The sequence below is a fragment of the Lepisma saccharinum genome, chromosome 9 (assembly GCF_977018435.1).
Source record: "Lepisma saccharinum chromosome 9, izLepSacc3.1, whole genome shotgun sequence".
NCBI classification, from domain to species: Eukaryota; Metazoa; Arthropoda; class Insecta; order Zygentoma; family Lepismatidae; genus Lepisma; species Lepisma saccharinum.
Window position 1 is genome coordinate 93,193,331 of NC_139237.1, and position 18,944 is coordinate 93,212,274.

Here is an 18,944-nt window from a genome sequence, read left to right on the forward strand (position 1 = left end):
GAGAACATACCTTTCTCACAGCTAAATGATCATGTAATATTTTATATATGCTGGTGGAACTAATGCCTATGGTTGCCTCAATCTCACAGTATGTCACATGGCGATCTTGCAGTATTAGGTTTTGCACAGCATCAATGTTTTCTTGAACAACTGATTTTGGACGACCTTCGCTAATCTCGTCGGTGAGCGAATGGCGGCCACGATTAAATTCGTTATACCAGTGTTTCACAGTGGCAAAGGATGGGGTTCATCGCCAAATGTGGAAGTAAGTTGATCGATGCACTCTTGTCTTGATAATTCACGTCGAAAATCGTAAAAAATCATCGCACGAAAATGTTCACGAGTTAATTCCATTTTATTGTTGTCGCGCAATCTCCAAGGCAACATAAACAACACAAATGAAGCTATTGACAAAACATTTGAAGTACGTTATGGTCAATAATGCCAGACAATTCCGTGCAAACGTCAAATCACGCCTAACTTCAATCAGTGTTGCCAAGGCTCAAAATATAAATAGTGACCCTCGTATACATAAAAACAACAATCAAATGGCAGAATTATGCACTTAGTTAGAGTATTTATAGAATGCCAATACCAAGAGAGAACTAATTTATCAGTCTCATGCCTACTGCAAATACAGTAGCAGAAAAGAAGGTGTGTGTTTTAAATACTTACCAAAAGCCAGAGGAAGGTGACTCCACTTGACATCCTCCTCGCGGGTTCTCCGACCATATGCATCCACAAAGACAGCAAATTCATGGAAGCACAAAAGGTACTCCACTGCGGATTTGCTTGAGGACACATCCAGTATGGCTACAGGGAAGCTGTTCATTTGCTGGGTTCCAAACACTGCATATGCAAGCGAGGAGTCTGATGCATCAAGGAATTCTATGAGGGTACAAGAAAGTATTGCTGAAAATATTATTCTTTGTACAAATAAAGTAAGATGAAATATTGACAGTAACAAATTAAAAATTATGTTTTTTTGTTCATTTTTCCGTGCAAGAACATTATAGCTTACTTCGATCGATAAATGGTTGCCAAATGTCAAAATGTCTTGTCTTGACATTTGCCCAGGGGCATTTCCTTTGCAAATGCATTAGAACAACCACATCTCTCTCTTACTTTGAATTGATACATCTTGGTTCCATGAAAAATATAAAATCAAGGTTTCACAGTGTTACAAGTGCTGCAACTGTCACATGAAGCTTCCAGAGAATTCCTTTAACACTTTCATAGTTTCATTTATAAGACTGAGTTAACTATAATAATAAAAATAATAATAAAATAGTCTTTATTAGAGTGGGTGTGTTTCGGCCTCGAGGGCAGCTCATACAACAGATGACTCAGCTGTCCAAAGACAATGTTTAGGCAAGAGCTAATGAACCTGGACATTTTAAAAAGTGCAGTCAGTGCACTCACCTTCCACACTAAAATTTTTGAGGTCGACTTCAAAGAACTTCTGGCACCCAACCAAGAGGGAGTGAGGAGTGAAAAGCAGGCAGCTGCATGGCTCCTCAGTCTCCAGTTTCTTCCTCACAGAAAATTCCTTCCTGACATCGTTCCATTTCATCAATCTGCAAAAGTCAGCAATATTAATAACTTGTTCCAATCAATACATTCAAAAATATTACATTTTATTTCTCACAGCCCCTAAAAAGTGGAAACAGTGGTTAAAAGTACTTGCATGTAATTAGAAAAATTGATTAAACCAACTTTTGAGGATATAACAAAAATAAGACATGGCATTTGACTATTCAGGCAACAAGCAAAAACACTAAGATGTGAATGAAACTATGGTGAAGATTGAAAAGTTAACATATGCACCTACGTCTTGTTCAATGGTGCTAGGAGAGAGGACACAAAAGAACAATAAAAATGTAAAGAATATACATACAAAACATCAAATGTCACAGACCAAAAAATAAATACTTGAAAGAAAGTACACCACAAAAAATTACCTCATGTAAATTCATCAAAACACAGTGCAAAAACAAATCTGCCATATTTTGTAGAAACATTACTTACTCTATTTACTTCCTAGTTATACTGAAATCAAGTACTCACTTATCCACAAAACTGTTTTTTTTTATGAAGTACTATATAGCTCCATAGCGAAGAGACCCTACCATCTAGGGCAGGGACAACTCAAATATTGATCATCTTTTGATCTGATTTTTGCAATAAACACAAATATTTATTAACTATAACTTCAGATGCCCTGGGAACTAGTTATTTGCATGTATGTTCCACCTCCTAAGGGAAGCTAAAAGTATTCAGGATAAAATGTATAACAAACATGCTGTAGAATGTTTCTGGGATTTGGTAACTTTGTAACGGCTGAACCATTTTGCCATTTGTTGGTTACAATTCCCTGGTAATAAAGAAACCAAGAAACAATTTCCACACTTATCTATTACTTTATAGGGCAACTCACATGACACTCTTTGAATCCACAGCGCACAGGTAGCTCTCATCATCTGCTGAAGTGGCGAACAGGTGGCAGCCCTCCACGCCACTGATCTCCTCTGGGGTGATGGCTGGCTCAGCACACTCAAGAGCATCTGCGTACACTTCCAGCTCTGCACCGTCAACTTTCAGCAGTTTCCGGGAATCTCCTGGAAAACAAGATTTTCATGCAATTGTTTAACCAGCTAAAGACATTAGAGAAAGAATGGAACAAATATGGTAGAAATTCGGTTTTACATTTTCCCACATTATACATTCAATTTTCGTGGTCCCAACAGAATTTGGTCTACCAAAATTCTTTCCTTTTTCTTGACCTATTTTACCCCATTTTCTTAACATTTATTTAGATAATTATACTTAGGTATACTTGGAAATTAAAATATATTTTTTATTCAATGAAAATCCCCTACTGCAAGGATGGTTAATATATAAAGTGAAGCTTTACTTTTAACAAGAGATTTTGACTTGCTTTAATTATTAATGCATGTAAGAATTAATGCTTCAGACTTCATCCTGGATGGGGAATGGCCACATTATTAATATTTTTTCAAAACTTCATGCTTACAAGAATGTAGTTCTTAAGAAACAAAGTGAACAAATCTTAACCACAAGTCAATAGAATTTTCGATTTCCCGGATTCAATACCCAGTGGAGGCACATAGTGGTTCGGATCCCACTTTAAACTGTAGGTCCAGTCCAGATTAGCCTTACCGTGCATAAAGTGGACTTAAGATACCAAATCAATCAATTTTAGATTTCCAAGTATTCAATTTTATCAAATCCCAGTACAGGTATATAACAATGTAAATTCACTATACTGGAAAAAAAAAAAAAAAAAAAAAAAAAAAAAAAAAAAAAAAAAAAAAAATCTTGACAATTCTTCTCTGAATTTCATGTTTTTTGACCTTTTCACCTGAGAAATGTAAAGTTGAGGTTCTACTGTATATACTTCCCAATTAGGAAGTAACGTGTGTACACAAAAAAAGTTGCTATTATACCAGATAGCATACAACTCAACAGCTGGTGATATGTATATGTCGTGGCATAGATATATCTAGACTTTGATTGATTGATTGATTGATTGATTTGGTGTTTCAAGTCCACTTTATACACAGTAAGGTTAATCGAGACTGGACCTACAATTAAAAGTGGGATCCAAATCACTATGTGCCTCCACTGGGTATCAAACCTGGGACCTCTTGATTACAAGGCAACACCTCTAGACATCTCAGCACAAATCTCAAACTTCAATCACTCGTGAAATATAAAATGGAAGTTTTGAGTTCCTTTGGCATGCCAGTGTGAAAACTTAATGGCTGGTATACTTGAACATAGAAAAAATACTTATTTTCAATTTTCATATACCATTCTTAAATAATGTAGATTCATTTGAAGAAAAAAAAACAGTACATACCTGCAAGCATTATCACTAAGTTTTTCCTGGGCATAGATCCCATTTGATAAATGCAGCCAACACCATTAATCTTAACTGGAGTCATTCCTTCCTGCTGCAACCTCACAGAGTACAGGCCATCCTCAGTTCCAAGTAACAAAACCTAGTGAAAGACACCATGCGGTTGAAGTACAGTTTCAAGATGAAGATGAAATCAGGCCATCAGTGTACATCAATAAACCAGGAAAGGCATGCACTATGCACTTGCAACAGGTATTAATTTTCAATTGGCATTAAAAAATCTTACACATAAATACTAATAAACATATTAATTCATGATGGATGCGGTAAACGTGGTTTAGAATTACGTGCAATTTTGTATTTTCACGTTGCACAATTTAATGGATATTTCCGATTAATTTTGAAGACACACTGTCTTCATTCACTAATGAAGATGCCATACCCTTAGTGAATGAAGAGTGAAACATCCATTAAACTGTGCAATGCGGAAATACAAAATTTCATGTGAGTAATAAACATATTAAGGATGAAGGTAATCTAAATGCATTTGAAGAATATTATAATTTTGCACAAGAATTCCTGTCTACGGTGAAATGGCTCATGAGGTGTCATAGCATAAGATACTAATGCATGCACTAAAAAAAAGGGGTCCAGCAATCCCCTATGCCATGAAGGCACATAGGGAGTGTGGAGATAGTGCCCAACACATTCTTGATCTCAGCCATAGTCGAGGTGATGTGATCAGCACCATGCTCTGACCACCTTTACCCTCTAGGGTTATCCCCAGGTACCCATTGAAACTGGATGAGTCTCAGACCATGCACTAAAACATTAAAAAAAACTTTTTGTTTGTTGAACATTATGTTATGAACTCCCTTTAATTGTTCGTAGTTTTCTTACGTCATCATTTTTAAGTAGAATGAACTGCAAACTAATATCCACGCAATTCAAAGAGTTCAATGTCTTGGAAATACCACAAAATACCATTATGCTTACCCTCTCATTCACCAGGTGAGCACAGTTGACATCCACCTTCTTGGTTTTACCCAGCAAGCAGCCCTTGTACTTGAGCTTGGCCGCCAGAGGATGCTGCTTCAGAACGGTCTCAATGGCAGATGCCCAGGCCTGCTTCTCCGGGAAGCTCGATGCCATTATGTACACACTACTTCCTGGCCAGCAGGTAGTTGGAGAGTTTATTTCTATCTGCAATCAAGAAAATTTAATATTATTTTATGTGCTTACATACTGCCACAAATTAATATGTGGCCTGAATATTTCAACACTTGAGAATGATCTTATGCAGTTAGACATACTCCTGGGAAATGCTGCAAAAGCTTAAATGTGTAGTATTTGTATGTGTCAGCTAGGAAAGATTCTCATGATTTTTATTATTAGTTCATTAAATGCAAAATATCCAATTTGAAAACAAGTTACTGTTGTCGATAGTTTAGATGCAAGCTTTGTTTGAAATTTAATCAACCAAACTTCTTAACTCTGATACACTTACTATTCATTTTTCTGTAAAAGTAATTTTTTCAGCGATCGATTTCGCCACTCATCTGGTGGCTTCGTCAGCGTGATATCTTTAGATGCAACAGTAACTTGTTTACACTGAGAGGAAAGATGTCTGGAGATTGTCTCGTGAAGGACATTCCAACAGTTTGTTAAGAATGGAATATTTTTCTTTGCAAGAATGATCCAATGCCTGGAAGACGTGGAAGTCGGTTGGTGCGTATCATGCGACTACAACTACAGGCTTAACCTCACAGAACGTCATCACTGGTTTAACCTCTGATAAAGCAGCAGATAACAATTTTACCACCCTATTGGATGTAGACTACATCCTAAATTGGTTACATGGAATAATTTCTGGGTAAAATAAAATTGCAGCACTATTTCTACTTATAATGGATGTTATTACGTGTAAATAATTTTTAGATAGAGCTGTGCTCACTTTTCAATATTCAATTGTGACAAAATATAACTTAACTTTATGTATGAGATTAACTGTACGAGATACTTCGAGGAAAACAAAATTGTTATTTTTAAAATAATATTCCACATGAAACAAACTCAATTCAGATTTGTATTAGGTGCATTTATACATTATGAATTTAACAAACGTGTTTATACCTTAACATGTCAAGAGATGTTATCGCACTTTGTACAGTATTTTAAATGTTTACAAAATTTTATCTTTAATTTTGCTTTACAATTTTTCCGACAAGGTTTAATGTATTCATAAAACTCACTTGTTATGATGGTAAATCTTCCTTTGCTCGAACATAAACACAATAAATAATATTCAATGTGTCACGATGAGTATAATTTGCATTTCCTTTCAAAGTTCACTTGTTCTGTCAAATCTATTGGTTAGTGAATCCTATTTACAAAGTTGGTCCATCACATTATACTTATCTGGAAGTTCAATTTTCAACATAAGATGGATGCCAAGTTATGTCCTCTTCATGTCACGAATCTCACATTTTTCAATTTCCCGACTTACCAATGCGGGTTTTTTGTCGGTAATATTAATCATGGACATTACAATATTAGCGTGACAACATATTTTGTCAAATTATATCTCGTTTTAAACAAGATGCAGACTGATTTTTCAGCCTAAAAAATTAACGACTTCCCATTACAAGTCCTTCCATCTTAAAGATGACAAGTGTATCCTACTACCCACTCTTTGCACCATACGCACAGAATATAAACTTCTAAGTGAGAAATATAATTTTGTACATTCTAATTACTTGAACATAGTTGTAAAATACTGTTTGCACAATAATCTACATTATTTGTTACTCAGTTGTTTGTTTTTATTTATTTTAAGTTATTAAATGTAGAACAAAAGTTTTCTTAACTTTAGCGGGAAAAGGGTTTTCCCGTGGGACATAGACTTTTCCCTCACTAAGAGTTGGCAATAATTATCAATTTTACATACGAAGGATTACTGCGTATGGTGCTTCTTGCATCAAATCGTAATTTTTAATACAATTTTGAGTTTAAAACAACTTAATTTTGCTAGAATGCGATCTCAAATTATACGGAATATGTGTGCACAACCACATAAGCACAAAAAACCTAGTAAATCAAAACTTATTGATGTTTTTATGCTCATAGCAATCCTACTGTAAGTACATTGCTGATCAATTGCAACCAAGATTACTTCGCCAATCTAAACTATTTTAAAACACTTGAAGTTTAGAAGTGTACTCAGATTTATACAGTTTTTGAAAGTTTAAAAATTTAGATTTGATTTCTTCCGAACAATAAATGTTTGCTCAAATAGTGTGTTTAAGCTATTTACATATTATTTATACGGGTACGTGGTCTAGTACCGTTATACTAGATCTGGTGAATACAGTGGGTACAGTGGAACCCCAATTTTACATTTTCCCACATTACATATTATAGAGTAAAATGCTATAAAATTTTCCCTCATTTTAAGTTTTCATCTTGGTCCCTGAAAAACTTAAAAATCAAGGTTCCACTGTAACTGTTTCTAATTCCAATCCCTGTAGTTTGAGCAGTGTTGGTTGTTCGACTTGCAAGAGGATAGGCCTGTCTCTATTGACCAATCTCAGCTGCTGTATTGCAAGTTCCCTCATCATTTCATCCAATGTTGCCATGTTGTGAGAAACTTAGTTATAACCTCATGATTTCGTACACACAGTAGAAATTTTAGCAAAAAATGTAGACTTGATCATTTCTACAATTTACTTATTAGAAAACATTGGTACACATTTATTGTCACACCATTAACATGTATTTAACATTTCTTTCCAGTTTAGTTAATAGTAAATTGTAATATTGAAAAATGGCTTACGATTAAGGGAAAAATTATACATAAGTTGTACCTTAAGAATGTAGGGTAAGTCACTCCTTGCAGTGTTTGCAACATCCGAGTAGGGGACAGCACTCAACAGGGAGGTTACGCCATCCGAGGGACAAATGTCAACCTGCATCTGAGGTTTCTCACGTGCAGCACACTCGCGGTCGAACACCGATATCACGGTCCCCTCCAGAGTAAGGTACTTCTTGTCCCAGCCACTCTGATTCTTCCTGTTGGATAGGAGAACATTTAACACGCATGATCCACAAATCGCATACTCTCACCAAATAACCGACACTGATGTATTAGTTTTAATCAAAATTATTTTTGCAGTTCAGTTATGGAATATAAAAATGTTTATCAATATTTTGATGAATTATGCAAAGCATGTAATTTCTGCACCACGTTGTGTGCCATAGCTAATTTTGCAATTTATATTCTGTTTCAATATTCTGATTATGTCAGAAGTGGGTGCAGTGGAACCTCGATTTTACGTTTTTTTCAGGGGGCCAAGCTGAAAAAACAAACTGCAGGAAAATGTAAAATCGAAGAAAACTAACATTTTGCTATGTTGGGACCATCAAGATTTAATGTGATGCGGGGAAATGTAAAATCAGGGTTCTACTGTTTATGAATTTTTAAAAACAAAGCTGTTGTTTAATACTGAAAATTGAACAATTTTAAATTGCTACAATGCTCAAGTTTATGAGAACTGCCAAGAGGCATTGGCTCAGTTCCTTATTTAGATCATGTCGAAGAATTTTTGTTGAAAATGTTAACACATCGTGTGAGACATGTTTATTTTATTTTCTAGTTTCATTCAAATTGCTCATTTCTTGTGTTATAGAATTGCTAAGCTAACGAGAAACCTTCCTACCTGGGCAACTTCACCCATCCACTCATCTGGACAGGAGCACTGGCTGCCCCATCGGACTGAGAGGCACTCACAGCCTTTGCCCTGCTTTTCCACGACTGAGAGAAATGATCAGCATATGCAGACGGGAGACCACAAGTAGCAGGCAAGTGGGGTGAACACTGAAATAGAAAAAATCAACACATTCAGAATGATAAAATTAGGGATGGACTGATATGAACATTTTCCAATACCAATAAATTACTGATATAAAGTTTACTATTGAAAGAAAGAAACATTTCAAATGTTCTTCAATGGTTCATTAAGCTTCTTAATTCATGTGCGTAACACTGCAACAGGTATTACTCTAAAAAGAAACTGCATACTTATGCACTTAGTTTCCAAAACTAGGGCATGTGAACTGTGTGTTTGTATCTATAAAGTAATAAAATGGCATAATTATTCACTAAATTACAGCTATTTATAGCTACATTGATACACTGATATTGCCGAATACCAATGAAGTGTCATTGAACCTGTCCCACCTGTAATAAAAAACAGCAGTGAGACTTTTATAAAAGTTTAATACGTTTACTACTCATTGTAGGTACAGCAACACTTTATAAACTCAATACTTTCTTTATTACACAAAACAAACTACATTCATCAAACAAAAAGGGGTTCTCCTTACCCTTGGATGTGCTTGAATCTGGCATTCTTGACAGATTGCAATGTTTCGTCCAAAGTGAATGCTGTCTAAACAAGCGCAGCATTTTGTTGCCTTCATGTTCAACTTCACTTCAAATCTGCAAATTTAAAATTATATGCATGATATATAATATCTATTATCAATTAAAAAATGACACTTCTATTGCACACAATCATTAATTCCACACAATACAGCCACAAAAGTAACAGAAGAAACATTATGTCTTATTTCCTCAATTTCTTTATTTGGAAAACAGTTTACACCCAGGCTATGTCAATCAATTTCTACAGGTCATTACTTCATCTGAAACTTGAGACTTTGCAACAAAATATGTGAGTGTACCTTATAATTTAAAAAGTGGGCAGGTTAATCCAAATCCAAATTAGATGTATTATATTATTTACCTTTCATATAATCTGAATTCAAATTCAGGATTTGCTATGCAAATCTCGAATTCAAGATTCAGGTCCATGCTCATTTACCCAATATTTTAATATCCAACTGAACAAGATATAAGCATGTAGACCTACACATTTATAGTAGGGATGGGACCGATTGATCGGTACTCTATCAGTATCGGCCGATATAGGCATATCGGTTAAATTACCGATTATTTTACCGATCCGATATATTGATAAATATCTTATAATTTAGTGCAAAATTCTGCCATCTTGTTGTAATTTTTATGGATAATCTCCATGCCCTTCCTTCTAAAAAAGTAAATGTCTAAATATTCAACTTCTTTTGCACTGCAGTCACCTCGAAACACACATATATTAAGAGGTCAATGAACCTTTCAGGTTCTTCAAGGACCATTTCTAATTTTATATCGGATCGGTAGAATATCGGTATCGGTAAATTTTATATCGGTACTTTATCGGTATCGGCCAAAATTTCATATCGGCCCATCCCTAATTTATAGTGAATATTTTGGTGCGAAAACTGGGCACATTCGGGATGGTACATAAAATGGCATTTTGGTATTAAAATGGTGAATATAATCCTAAGTTTGATTAAAAAATATACTCATTCATTACGCATAATGAGAATTTATGTAGTTTTCAAAGTATTAGTTTATTCCTGGGTAAAGGAATACATTTTTGCTTCTCAATATTTGCATGATTTTGCATAACTCACTTCAGGAAGTGTTGCTGGTATAAGAAATCTGAATTTCATGTTTACGAGTTTATTTTATATTTTACAGTTCATTTTGTTTCACGACAAAACAGGACAGGAAAATGTACCTCACATATTATAAAAACATGAAAAATGAACATTACATGTGTTTCTCACATTCTGTTTCCATCGAAAACAAAACATGCTCTACCTATACGATCTAATATTGAAACATTTGCATTTGCTCATCACTAAACCATTATTTAAGAGTCAACCTTAATATTATATAATACATATTGTGGACAGAGGAGGAGATCTTGGAATAGGAATGCAGGTGCAATGTTGCTGAGTAATGAAAAGTGTGCAGGAGGAAGTCGTTGCTCATCGAGGAGTTGCGTTTGGAGAAGTATGGAGAGAGGGTGGGTGTGAAAGTGAGGAGAGAGAGAAGGTGTTTGGGTAAGTGAGAGGCGTATACTTCTTGTCCACATTCGGGGTCCACATGGTCTGGGTGTCATAATAAATATTGGTCAGAAGAGAAAGTGAACATTGGTCAGAAGAGAAAGTGAGAGCCTCTACTGCTATATCCCCGTACTACTAACAACGTAGTTCAACAATATATTGCTGCATAGGCCATTACAGTTTTCTTCTGTCTTACCTGTGAGGTATTCTGTGATGCATTCTTTGCATTGAGGGTTTCCTATCAAAAGTGCTGTGGACCTGCGTTCCTGGAGACTCGCACAGAATTGTCAGCGCCTGCTTTGTGCGTGGAGTGCACGACATGGAAGAAATTGAATTGGCAGAACCAGGAGATTTCTCACCTGAATTACCTACCAGATCATAAAAATGTATTAAAAATTTACAAAAAATCATGCTTCATTCAATCCAATGACATATCGTAAGAACAAGGAAATGTTATCCATACACAGCTGCATCGAACATGGTATAAGTTACACAGTATCAAACCCAATGTTCGTAACATTTTATGTGTGTGCAGAAGATAAGTTTCTTCTGTCAGACATCATCTTTTGTACATGTTCATATAAACATTAACTTTACTATGTTAATCACACATCACTAACTTCATTCTTAGTATTAATTACAACTAAGTGTAAACTTGCTGAAGGCAAGGCTTGACAAGTCACCTTTCAATGGTCTTGCATGAAGTGCTCTCCTGGTTTCTTCTAGCCTAGAGCCCACCACACTTAATTTTCATATTTTCAAGTAGATCTCCCAGCTGTTGCCACAATGCTGAGTAAACACCTACTGATTGATTGATTGATTTGGTGTTTTAAGTCCACTTTATGCACAGTAAGGCTAATCAGGACTGGACCTACTGTTTAAAGTGGGATCCGAACCACTGTGCCATGTGCCTCCACCGGTTAAACACCCACTGAAAACTCCAGGACCAACTACAATGCACAAAAGATGACTTGTGGAAAGTCATACTGCAAATACCTCTTTTTATTAATACGAGGGTCACTATTTATATTTTGAGCCTTGGCAACACTGATTGAAGTTAGGCACGATTTGATGTTTGCACGGAATCGTCTGGCATTATTGACCATAACGTACTTCAAATGTTTTGTCAATAGCTTCATTTGTGTTGTTTATGTTGCCTTGGAGATTGCACGACAACAATAAAATGGAATTAACTCGTGAACATTTGCATGCGATGATTTTTTACGATTTTTGACGTGAATTATCAAGACAAGAGTGCATCGATCAACTTACTTAAACATTTGGCAATGAAGCCCCATCCTTTGCCACTGTGAAACGCTGGTATAACGAATTTAATCGTGGCCGCCATTCTCTCACCGACGAGATTAGCGAAGGTCGTCCAAAATCAGTTGTTGTTCAAGAAAACATTGATGCTGTGCAAAACCTAATACTGCAAGATCGCCATGTGACATACTGTGAGATTGAGGCAACCATAGGCATTAGTTCCACCAGCATATATAAAATATTACATGATCATTTAGCTGTGAGAAAGGTATGTTCTCGTTGGATCCCACACAATTTGACAAAAACTCAAAAAGATGCTCGCGTCAATTGGTGCAAACAAATGCTTAATAAATACAATCGTTGTGCTTCAAAAGACGTATATAAGATTGTAATAGGTGACGAATCATGGATATATGCATATGAGCCGGAACGTAAACAGCAGTCAACTGTATGGGGGTTTCAAGATGAACCCAATCCAACAAAAGTTGTTCGCGCTCGAAGCACATCGAAACAAATGGTCGCCTGTTTTTTTCGGGAAAACTGGTCATGTGGCAACTGTGCCTTTAGAGGAACGTAGAACTGTCAACTCTGAATGGTACACAACAATTTGTTTGCCAGAGGTCTTCGGTCAAATACGGAAAACAAACAAACACCGTCGGATCATTCTTCATCAAGACAATGCCAGCTGTCACACATCTCCTCTAACAACCGACTTTATGAACAGTCAAAAAATCGAATTGATGGGTCATCCACCGTACAGTCCTGATTTGGCACCCAATGACTTCTTCTTGTTCCCGAATGTCAAGAATAAATTGCGTGGACAACGATTTTCATCGACGGAAGACGCTGTTGAAGCATTCAAAAACCATATTATGGAGGTGTCTCAAGAAGATTGGAAAAACTGCTTTGACAAATGGTTCGAAGGAATGCAAATGTATATTGACCATAAAGGAGAATACTTCGAAAAACAATAAAGCAGTTTTCAATGCCAAATTCCTGTTTTTTCATTGTTAGGCTCAAAATATAAATAGTGACCCTCGTATTCATAAACATTTTTTTTTTTACAATCTGGTTCCTTCCACTATAACTCTGGATGTAGGGTTAAACCCGTGGCACAACAGCCTGCGAGAGCCAGGGCCTCACTCCCAATTGCAGAGGTGAGAGATCATGGAACCAGTTACAGGGTAACGTGTGGTAAGCACACAGAATCCCCAGTTGTTGTTGTTGTAGGTTTAAGTGACCAGGTTATGCTACTCACAATGGCAGGTGTCCACTGGTATCATACGTAGACCGAAATCTCAGGGGAAAAAGGTTGTTACGCTTCCCCCAGGAGACTCAAACCTGGGTGGATCCCATTGCTGGAGCCCAAAGCCTGCCACCTTAGACTGCATGGCCACGGGACTTCCAAAGTAGGATAATTTTTCTTAATGGTGTGCATTCTTGTTCTTGTAATAAAATCATGTGAATAAGCATTTATTTCTCTAATTGCAGATGTTTCAATGCACTCATGGTATTTTCATCACACCATGTATCTCTTCTCATATTTGCTACAAATTACTTGACATTACTTGATAAAAATATCGTTAAGTGTATTGATGCAAGAAATATGTGCCACTTTACGTAACGCATATGAATTTTAATAACACAGAAGAATGTAAGGTAAATGAATAGTTACTTTCGCTGCGAAGTGCCTGAGCCTCGGCTTGAGCCAGAAGCAGTTTTTCTGTTAGCTGTTTGGATTTTGCCTTCTCCTTGTTGAGGAGTGTTTCCAGCTCTCTGTAGCCAACAGGAACAGGAGTAGGAGGAACGTTCTCCTTCACTTTGTTCCCAAATATCTTAGTGGTCAATGTCTGGAAAGGAACAGTTTATCGTTACAATTGCCAATAATATTATTGTACCATTATTTTTACAATAGTATTTACAGAAGTTTACAATTCAATCATTTAGTGATTACTCTTGGACATAAAAGGGAAAGTTAATATTACAAATTTAGAAACGGTGCATAAAATTTACATCTATAGAAAAATTATGCAAATGTTACTTAAAAACAATATGAGAATTTTGGTAAACACTATATCTGAGTGAAAACAATTTTCTCAAAACTTGTATCTCAGCTGTCGTAAACACACAACTTGAAAAGTGAGAGTACATTTTTGAGCATACATTTCTTCCATAAAGAAAAAGCTACCAAAATAGAGAGCACATATTGGGGGGGGGGGGACAGGAGATAACAGCAAATTTACCAAAAAAGCAAATCTTTGCATACTGATTGCAATTTATTATTTAAAAAAAAGCAGGAGTTGATCCAGTACATCTGTACTAAAAGAACTTGGCAAATGTATTAAACTCTGCACAAAACAATTTTAAGAACTGGTTACCTTCTTTTTCTTCCCAAGAACTTCTGTTTTCGACTGGAGAAAGTCAATGAGCTTCGTCTGCTGATTGATTGTTGCTTCCAGCTTCACTTCCCTCTGCTGGTAGAGCATCTGCAGCTCCTCCATTGTTGACTCCACTTCGCTGATTCTGAAGCAAAAGGAAAAATGCAACTTAAGAATTCTTATCTTTCCATCCAACTCACTTTGACGTAATCATGTGGTAGAAGCAACAGACAGGCTAAATAACAAGAGGAATCCTTATGGAGTGGTGATGAAGACTGACCAATTACAATTAACTGTTTCTATTCCTTAGTTGGTCACATGTCATTGCATACAAATACAGTCAACTCTCGATACAACGACCATTCACAGTTCCCGGGAAATGGGTTGTTATTGGAATTTGCACCAATTTTCAGCTTAAACGAAGCTCAAATGGACACAAAGATTCCTAGGAGATGGTAACAATTTATCCTGGTAGTTATACAACCTGTTATGCACAGGCTGCACGTTGTGAGAAGTAAAATAGAACATGAAAATGTTTTCACAAAAAATTATTTTAATATTTGCTTTTAACTGTGCAGTCGTTGCTCTTCCACAAAATTCTTACAATTCTAGTTCATAGGAAACCGTCACCTGTTTCCAATCGCTTCCGAGGGATACTTACTTGTTCAAGTGAGCTTTCTCTTGCTTCTCTGCATCTTCAAGGCTCTGCGTTAACTTGAAGTTTGATTCCTTCAAGGAGAGCATCTGGGTGATGTGCTGGCTCATTTCCTCCTTCAGGCGGACGTTCTCAACCTGCAGGCTCTCCAGATCCCTGGAGGCATTTCTTTCACTCAGCTCTGCCGAAGAACATCTGGTTTCCAGGGTGCTCACCTGGCAAGGACGGTTCACAAAATAAGAAGTAATGAAAAGCTGCATGGAGTGACTTTTGGAGATAGTTGTGGATTTTCAAGTTTTTAAGAAATGTGTAACCTGATTAGAATTCACTCCCTCACATATATAAAAAAAACAAGACTGCACATTTCTTGTAATGACTTATAAATTCTAGAAATAATATAAATAGAAATCACACAAAATCTATCACGCTGTATTGGAACAACGAAGATTGAATTTAAAATGCAGAAAAATGTAAAACTGGGGAATGTAAAATCAGTGTTGCAGTGTAGTTTGATACAGTGGAATTTCGATTTTACCCAGGGAACCAAGCTGAAAGAACTTAAAATGCAGCAAAATTTAAAATTAAGGAAAATTTTATAATATTTTGCTATCTTGGGACCATCAAGGTTGAATGTATAATGCATTAAAATGTAAATTCAGCGTACATAAAATTGGGGTTCTACTGTAATTGTACTTGGACGTCCACCTGAAAGAATTACCAAGTACTAAAATCAATTCATACTATGGGAATGACAGACGAGGTAATAGATAATTAAGGTACTTAATGGAGGATGGTGTAAAACAGCTTCGCGGAAAACATGAATACCCTAATTACTTAAATCAAATAATGAAAATGTACTTTTTAGCATTTGTTGTACTATAATCCATGTTACTTCCTATGTACTTGGAAGACAAGAATTATTACATTGGGATCAGACTGCTTTGAAGGAGAGTACCAAAGGAGATTTATGCATGCTACTACTTATGAAAATATGCATCAAATAATAATCAGGAACATCCTTTTTATTACTCAATAAATATACAATTCTTTATCTATTTGACATTGATTTCCTTGTTTTTATACAAATTTGGTGATCTTGAAGTATACGCAAACTAGATAATAAATATATGCTGTTATATTTATATTCTTGTACTATCCCTTTAAGTATTCATGTAATAATAAAAATGCAATATTAATATATTTACATATTTTAATTCATATTTAATTTAATTGTTTTAATCTCAACATTATTATTGTTATTATTTCTGGAACACTGGGTTCGAAACCCCCTCCATGAAATATTTTTCTAGATACGTGCTTGGTACTACTCAATATTTTGAACAACTTTTAATTATTACAATTTTCAAGCATTGGTATCCGAGAAAAACAGCAAGTTTCAGTATAGGTGTGGGCCATAATAATTATCATATTTGTATGTATAGGCTCTTCATTTGAATATCAATACAAAATAAATAAAATCTTAGCACAATCAAATCTGCAGGCAAGAGAGAAAAGAAACTTGTCACACATGTAAAAAAAGGAATATGCAACTATGACTTCTAGAATAATCTCCCTCCATGCATCTACCCAGCTAATTTCTTACTTGTTCAGTGAGGTCTTCGGCCATGGTCTTATACTCCTGCATACGCATTTGCAGTGATTTTATCTGAGCTTCCATTTCTTCCTCTTTCACTTTTGTCTCCGCTTCCAGCCTCTGCAGCTTCTTTTCTGCACAGATCTTCAGACTTTTCTCCTCGTTGACTGCTTGTTTGGATGTCCTCATGTCACCCTGCATCTTCTCCATGTCCTCCAACAGCCTCTTCCTGCGGTTGCAAGCGTTACCATTAATGCTTATAATCAATATATACTTAACAAAAAATAGACTAGAAAATGAATAAGAATGAAGGGAAAATAGAAACAAAATGGTCCGACTTGATCAAGAAACATGTAGTTAAGTTTCAGAGCCTCCTTCCATTATTACAACAACTTTTGTAACTTATTGCTTCATTCAGACCAGAATAAAGCAGGAAAAATTGAAATCTAAAATTGGTCTTTCACTTTACACTGTTTCTTTTCTGAGATAAACTCCATTGCAGCAACTTGGTTACATACATTAACAAAAAACAGGATGTATCATGTAACAGGATAGGTTTAGGTTCGTGGAACACTTGCGATTTATATGTATCAACAACAATTCCCTGTAGACTAAATTCAATACATATAAACCAGTTGCATTGAATATATTACTCTAATAAAGTAAAAACTAACCTCTCTTCTAAACTCTGCTGTATCTTCCCCTCGTATGATTTTGCCAGCTTTTCAAAATCAACAATTTGTTCCTCCAGCATCACACAAGTTTCTTTCAGAAGATTAATATTCTGAAACAAGAAAACAGTTTCAGCTACTTTGGAAACAAGAGAAGGCAAACATAACATTCATGGTATTTAGATAACGTAGACAAATATTTAAACACACATGTTTGAAAATCAAGATAGTTTTTAAAAAAATGTGTCAATGCATGTGTGTGTCTCACTGCACTACCTTACTGCACGTACAGGTGATTAAGCCAAGTGTTAAGTTTAATGGAAGAAAGTGTTATTTTTGAATCACCAAGTCACATACTTGCACAAAAAACAACATTTATACTTTTGTACTTCATGCTTTGCAATACCTCAGATATGGATGATTGTAAATATTCTCTGCTCACTAAATCTCCATTTGTTCTTCTCTTGTGTACTTCTCTTCTTTTCCACTATTGCTAAACTGTAGTATGAACCATAAATATCTTCATTAACAACCAAAAAACCTAAAACTTACCAATTCGGAAGTGCTGCATTTCCTTCTCTCATCCTCCAGCTCATTAGATAGTTTCTTCTTCTCATTCTGCAACTTTTCAATTAAGTCAGATTTCCTTTGGATCTCCTTCTGCAAGTCGCTTATTTGGTCCTTGAGCATCAAACACTGTTTTTGCAGGAGCTCCACTTCACTCTTGTATTTCTGGGCTGTTCCGTCTGACGAGCCCAGCTGCTTCTGCAGCTCTTCCAAATAAGATGCATTTTGCTATGAGGAAAGGAAAACGTAAAAATATTCAAATGCTGTGTTCCTCACTACAGATGAAATAATTCACACACACAAACAATCAAAAAGATACATTTCCAATACAATTGGTTTAAATTAGGACTATACTGATAAAGTACAAATAATAAAATCATGAATATTTCGTGAACAACCGAAGGGTCATCCACCTCCTTAATTAATGGATGTAGTCAGGTGACTGCACTATCTGTGGCAACTTGCAGGTCCTTGTTTGGTGAGACTTAAGGATAAGTATAAGGAAACCAAAACATGTCATATGCAGCTGTGATGGTCCGCATCAGGGAAGAGAAAATGTAGAAAAATTACACATATGCTCAAAGTGATGCTCATGGAATTGCACTATCTATTTTCAACTGACTTAAATTATTTAAATATAAACCTCTAACTAGTATTAAGCCCCATGTTTTGTTATATTTTAATTAACCCTACACACACTAAATGAACTAATTCACAATAAATGAAGAGGTGGGGAAGAAGATAGGAGAGGAAGAGATGAAGGCTCTGTTGTTCGCTGATGACTTAGTAATATGGGGAAACAGGAAAGAAGTACAAAGACAGCTTGATAGTTGGAATGAGGAAATCAGAAGAGCAGGAATGAAATTCAGTGCAGAAAAGAGTGAAGTGCTAATAACAAGAAACAGAGCCAGAAATAAACCAAGAATAAAGATGGACACAGAAGAGTTGATGGTGTTGG

The 18,944-nt window shown here is 35.8% G+C and overlaps 1 protein-coding gene across 4 annotated transcripts in view; it reads right to left on the reverse strand.

The window, feature by feature from the left end:
- Window positions 1-18,944, reverse strand: part of LOC145992266 (citron Rho-interacting kinase-like) — a 181,547-nt gene that overhangs the window by 13,301 nt on the left and 149,302 nt on the right. For all 4 annotated transcript variants that reach the window (XM_083128641.1, XM_083128642.1, XM_083128643.1 and 1 more), the window contains 15 exons: window positions 17,972-18,214; window positions 17,423-17,532; window positions 16,758-16,977; window positions 15,161-15,369; window positions 14,500-14,644; window positions 13,797-13,971; window positions 11,055-11,226; window positions 9,266-9,380; window positions 8,599-8,756; window positions 7,747-7,951; window positions 4,880-5,086; window positions 3,884-4,025; window positions 2,438-2,618; window positions 1,423-1,577; window positions 676-888 (listed from right to left, as the gene is read on the reverse strand). In XM_083128641.1, the coding sequence (XP_082984767.1) occupies window positions 676-888; window positions 1,423-1,577; window positions 2,438-2,618; window positions 3,884-4,025; window positions 4,880-5,086; window positions 7,747-7,951; window positions 8,599-8,756; window positions 9,266-9,380; window positions 11,055-11,226; window positions 13,797-13,971; window positions 14,500-14,644; window positions 15,161-15,369; window positions 16,758-16,977; window positions 17,423-17,532; window positions 17,972-18,214 (2,650 nt within the window). The remainder of the gene's footprint in view (window positions 1-675; window positions 889-1,422; window positions 1,578-2,437; window positions 2,619-3,883; window positions 4,026-4,879; window positions 5,087-7,746; window positions 7,952-8,598; window positions 8,757-9,265; window positions 9,381-11,054; window positions 11,227-13,796; window positions 13,972-14,499; window positions 14,645-15,160; window positions 15,370-16,757; window positions 16,978-17,422; window positions 17,533-17,971; window positions 18,215-18,944) is intronic.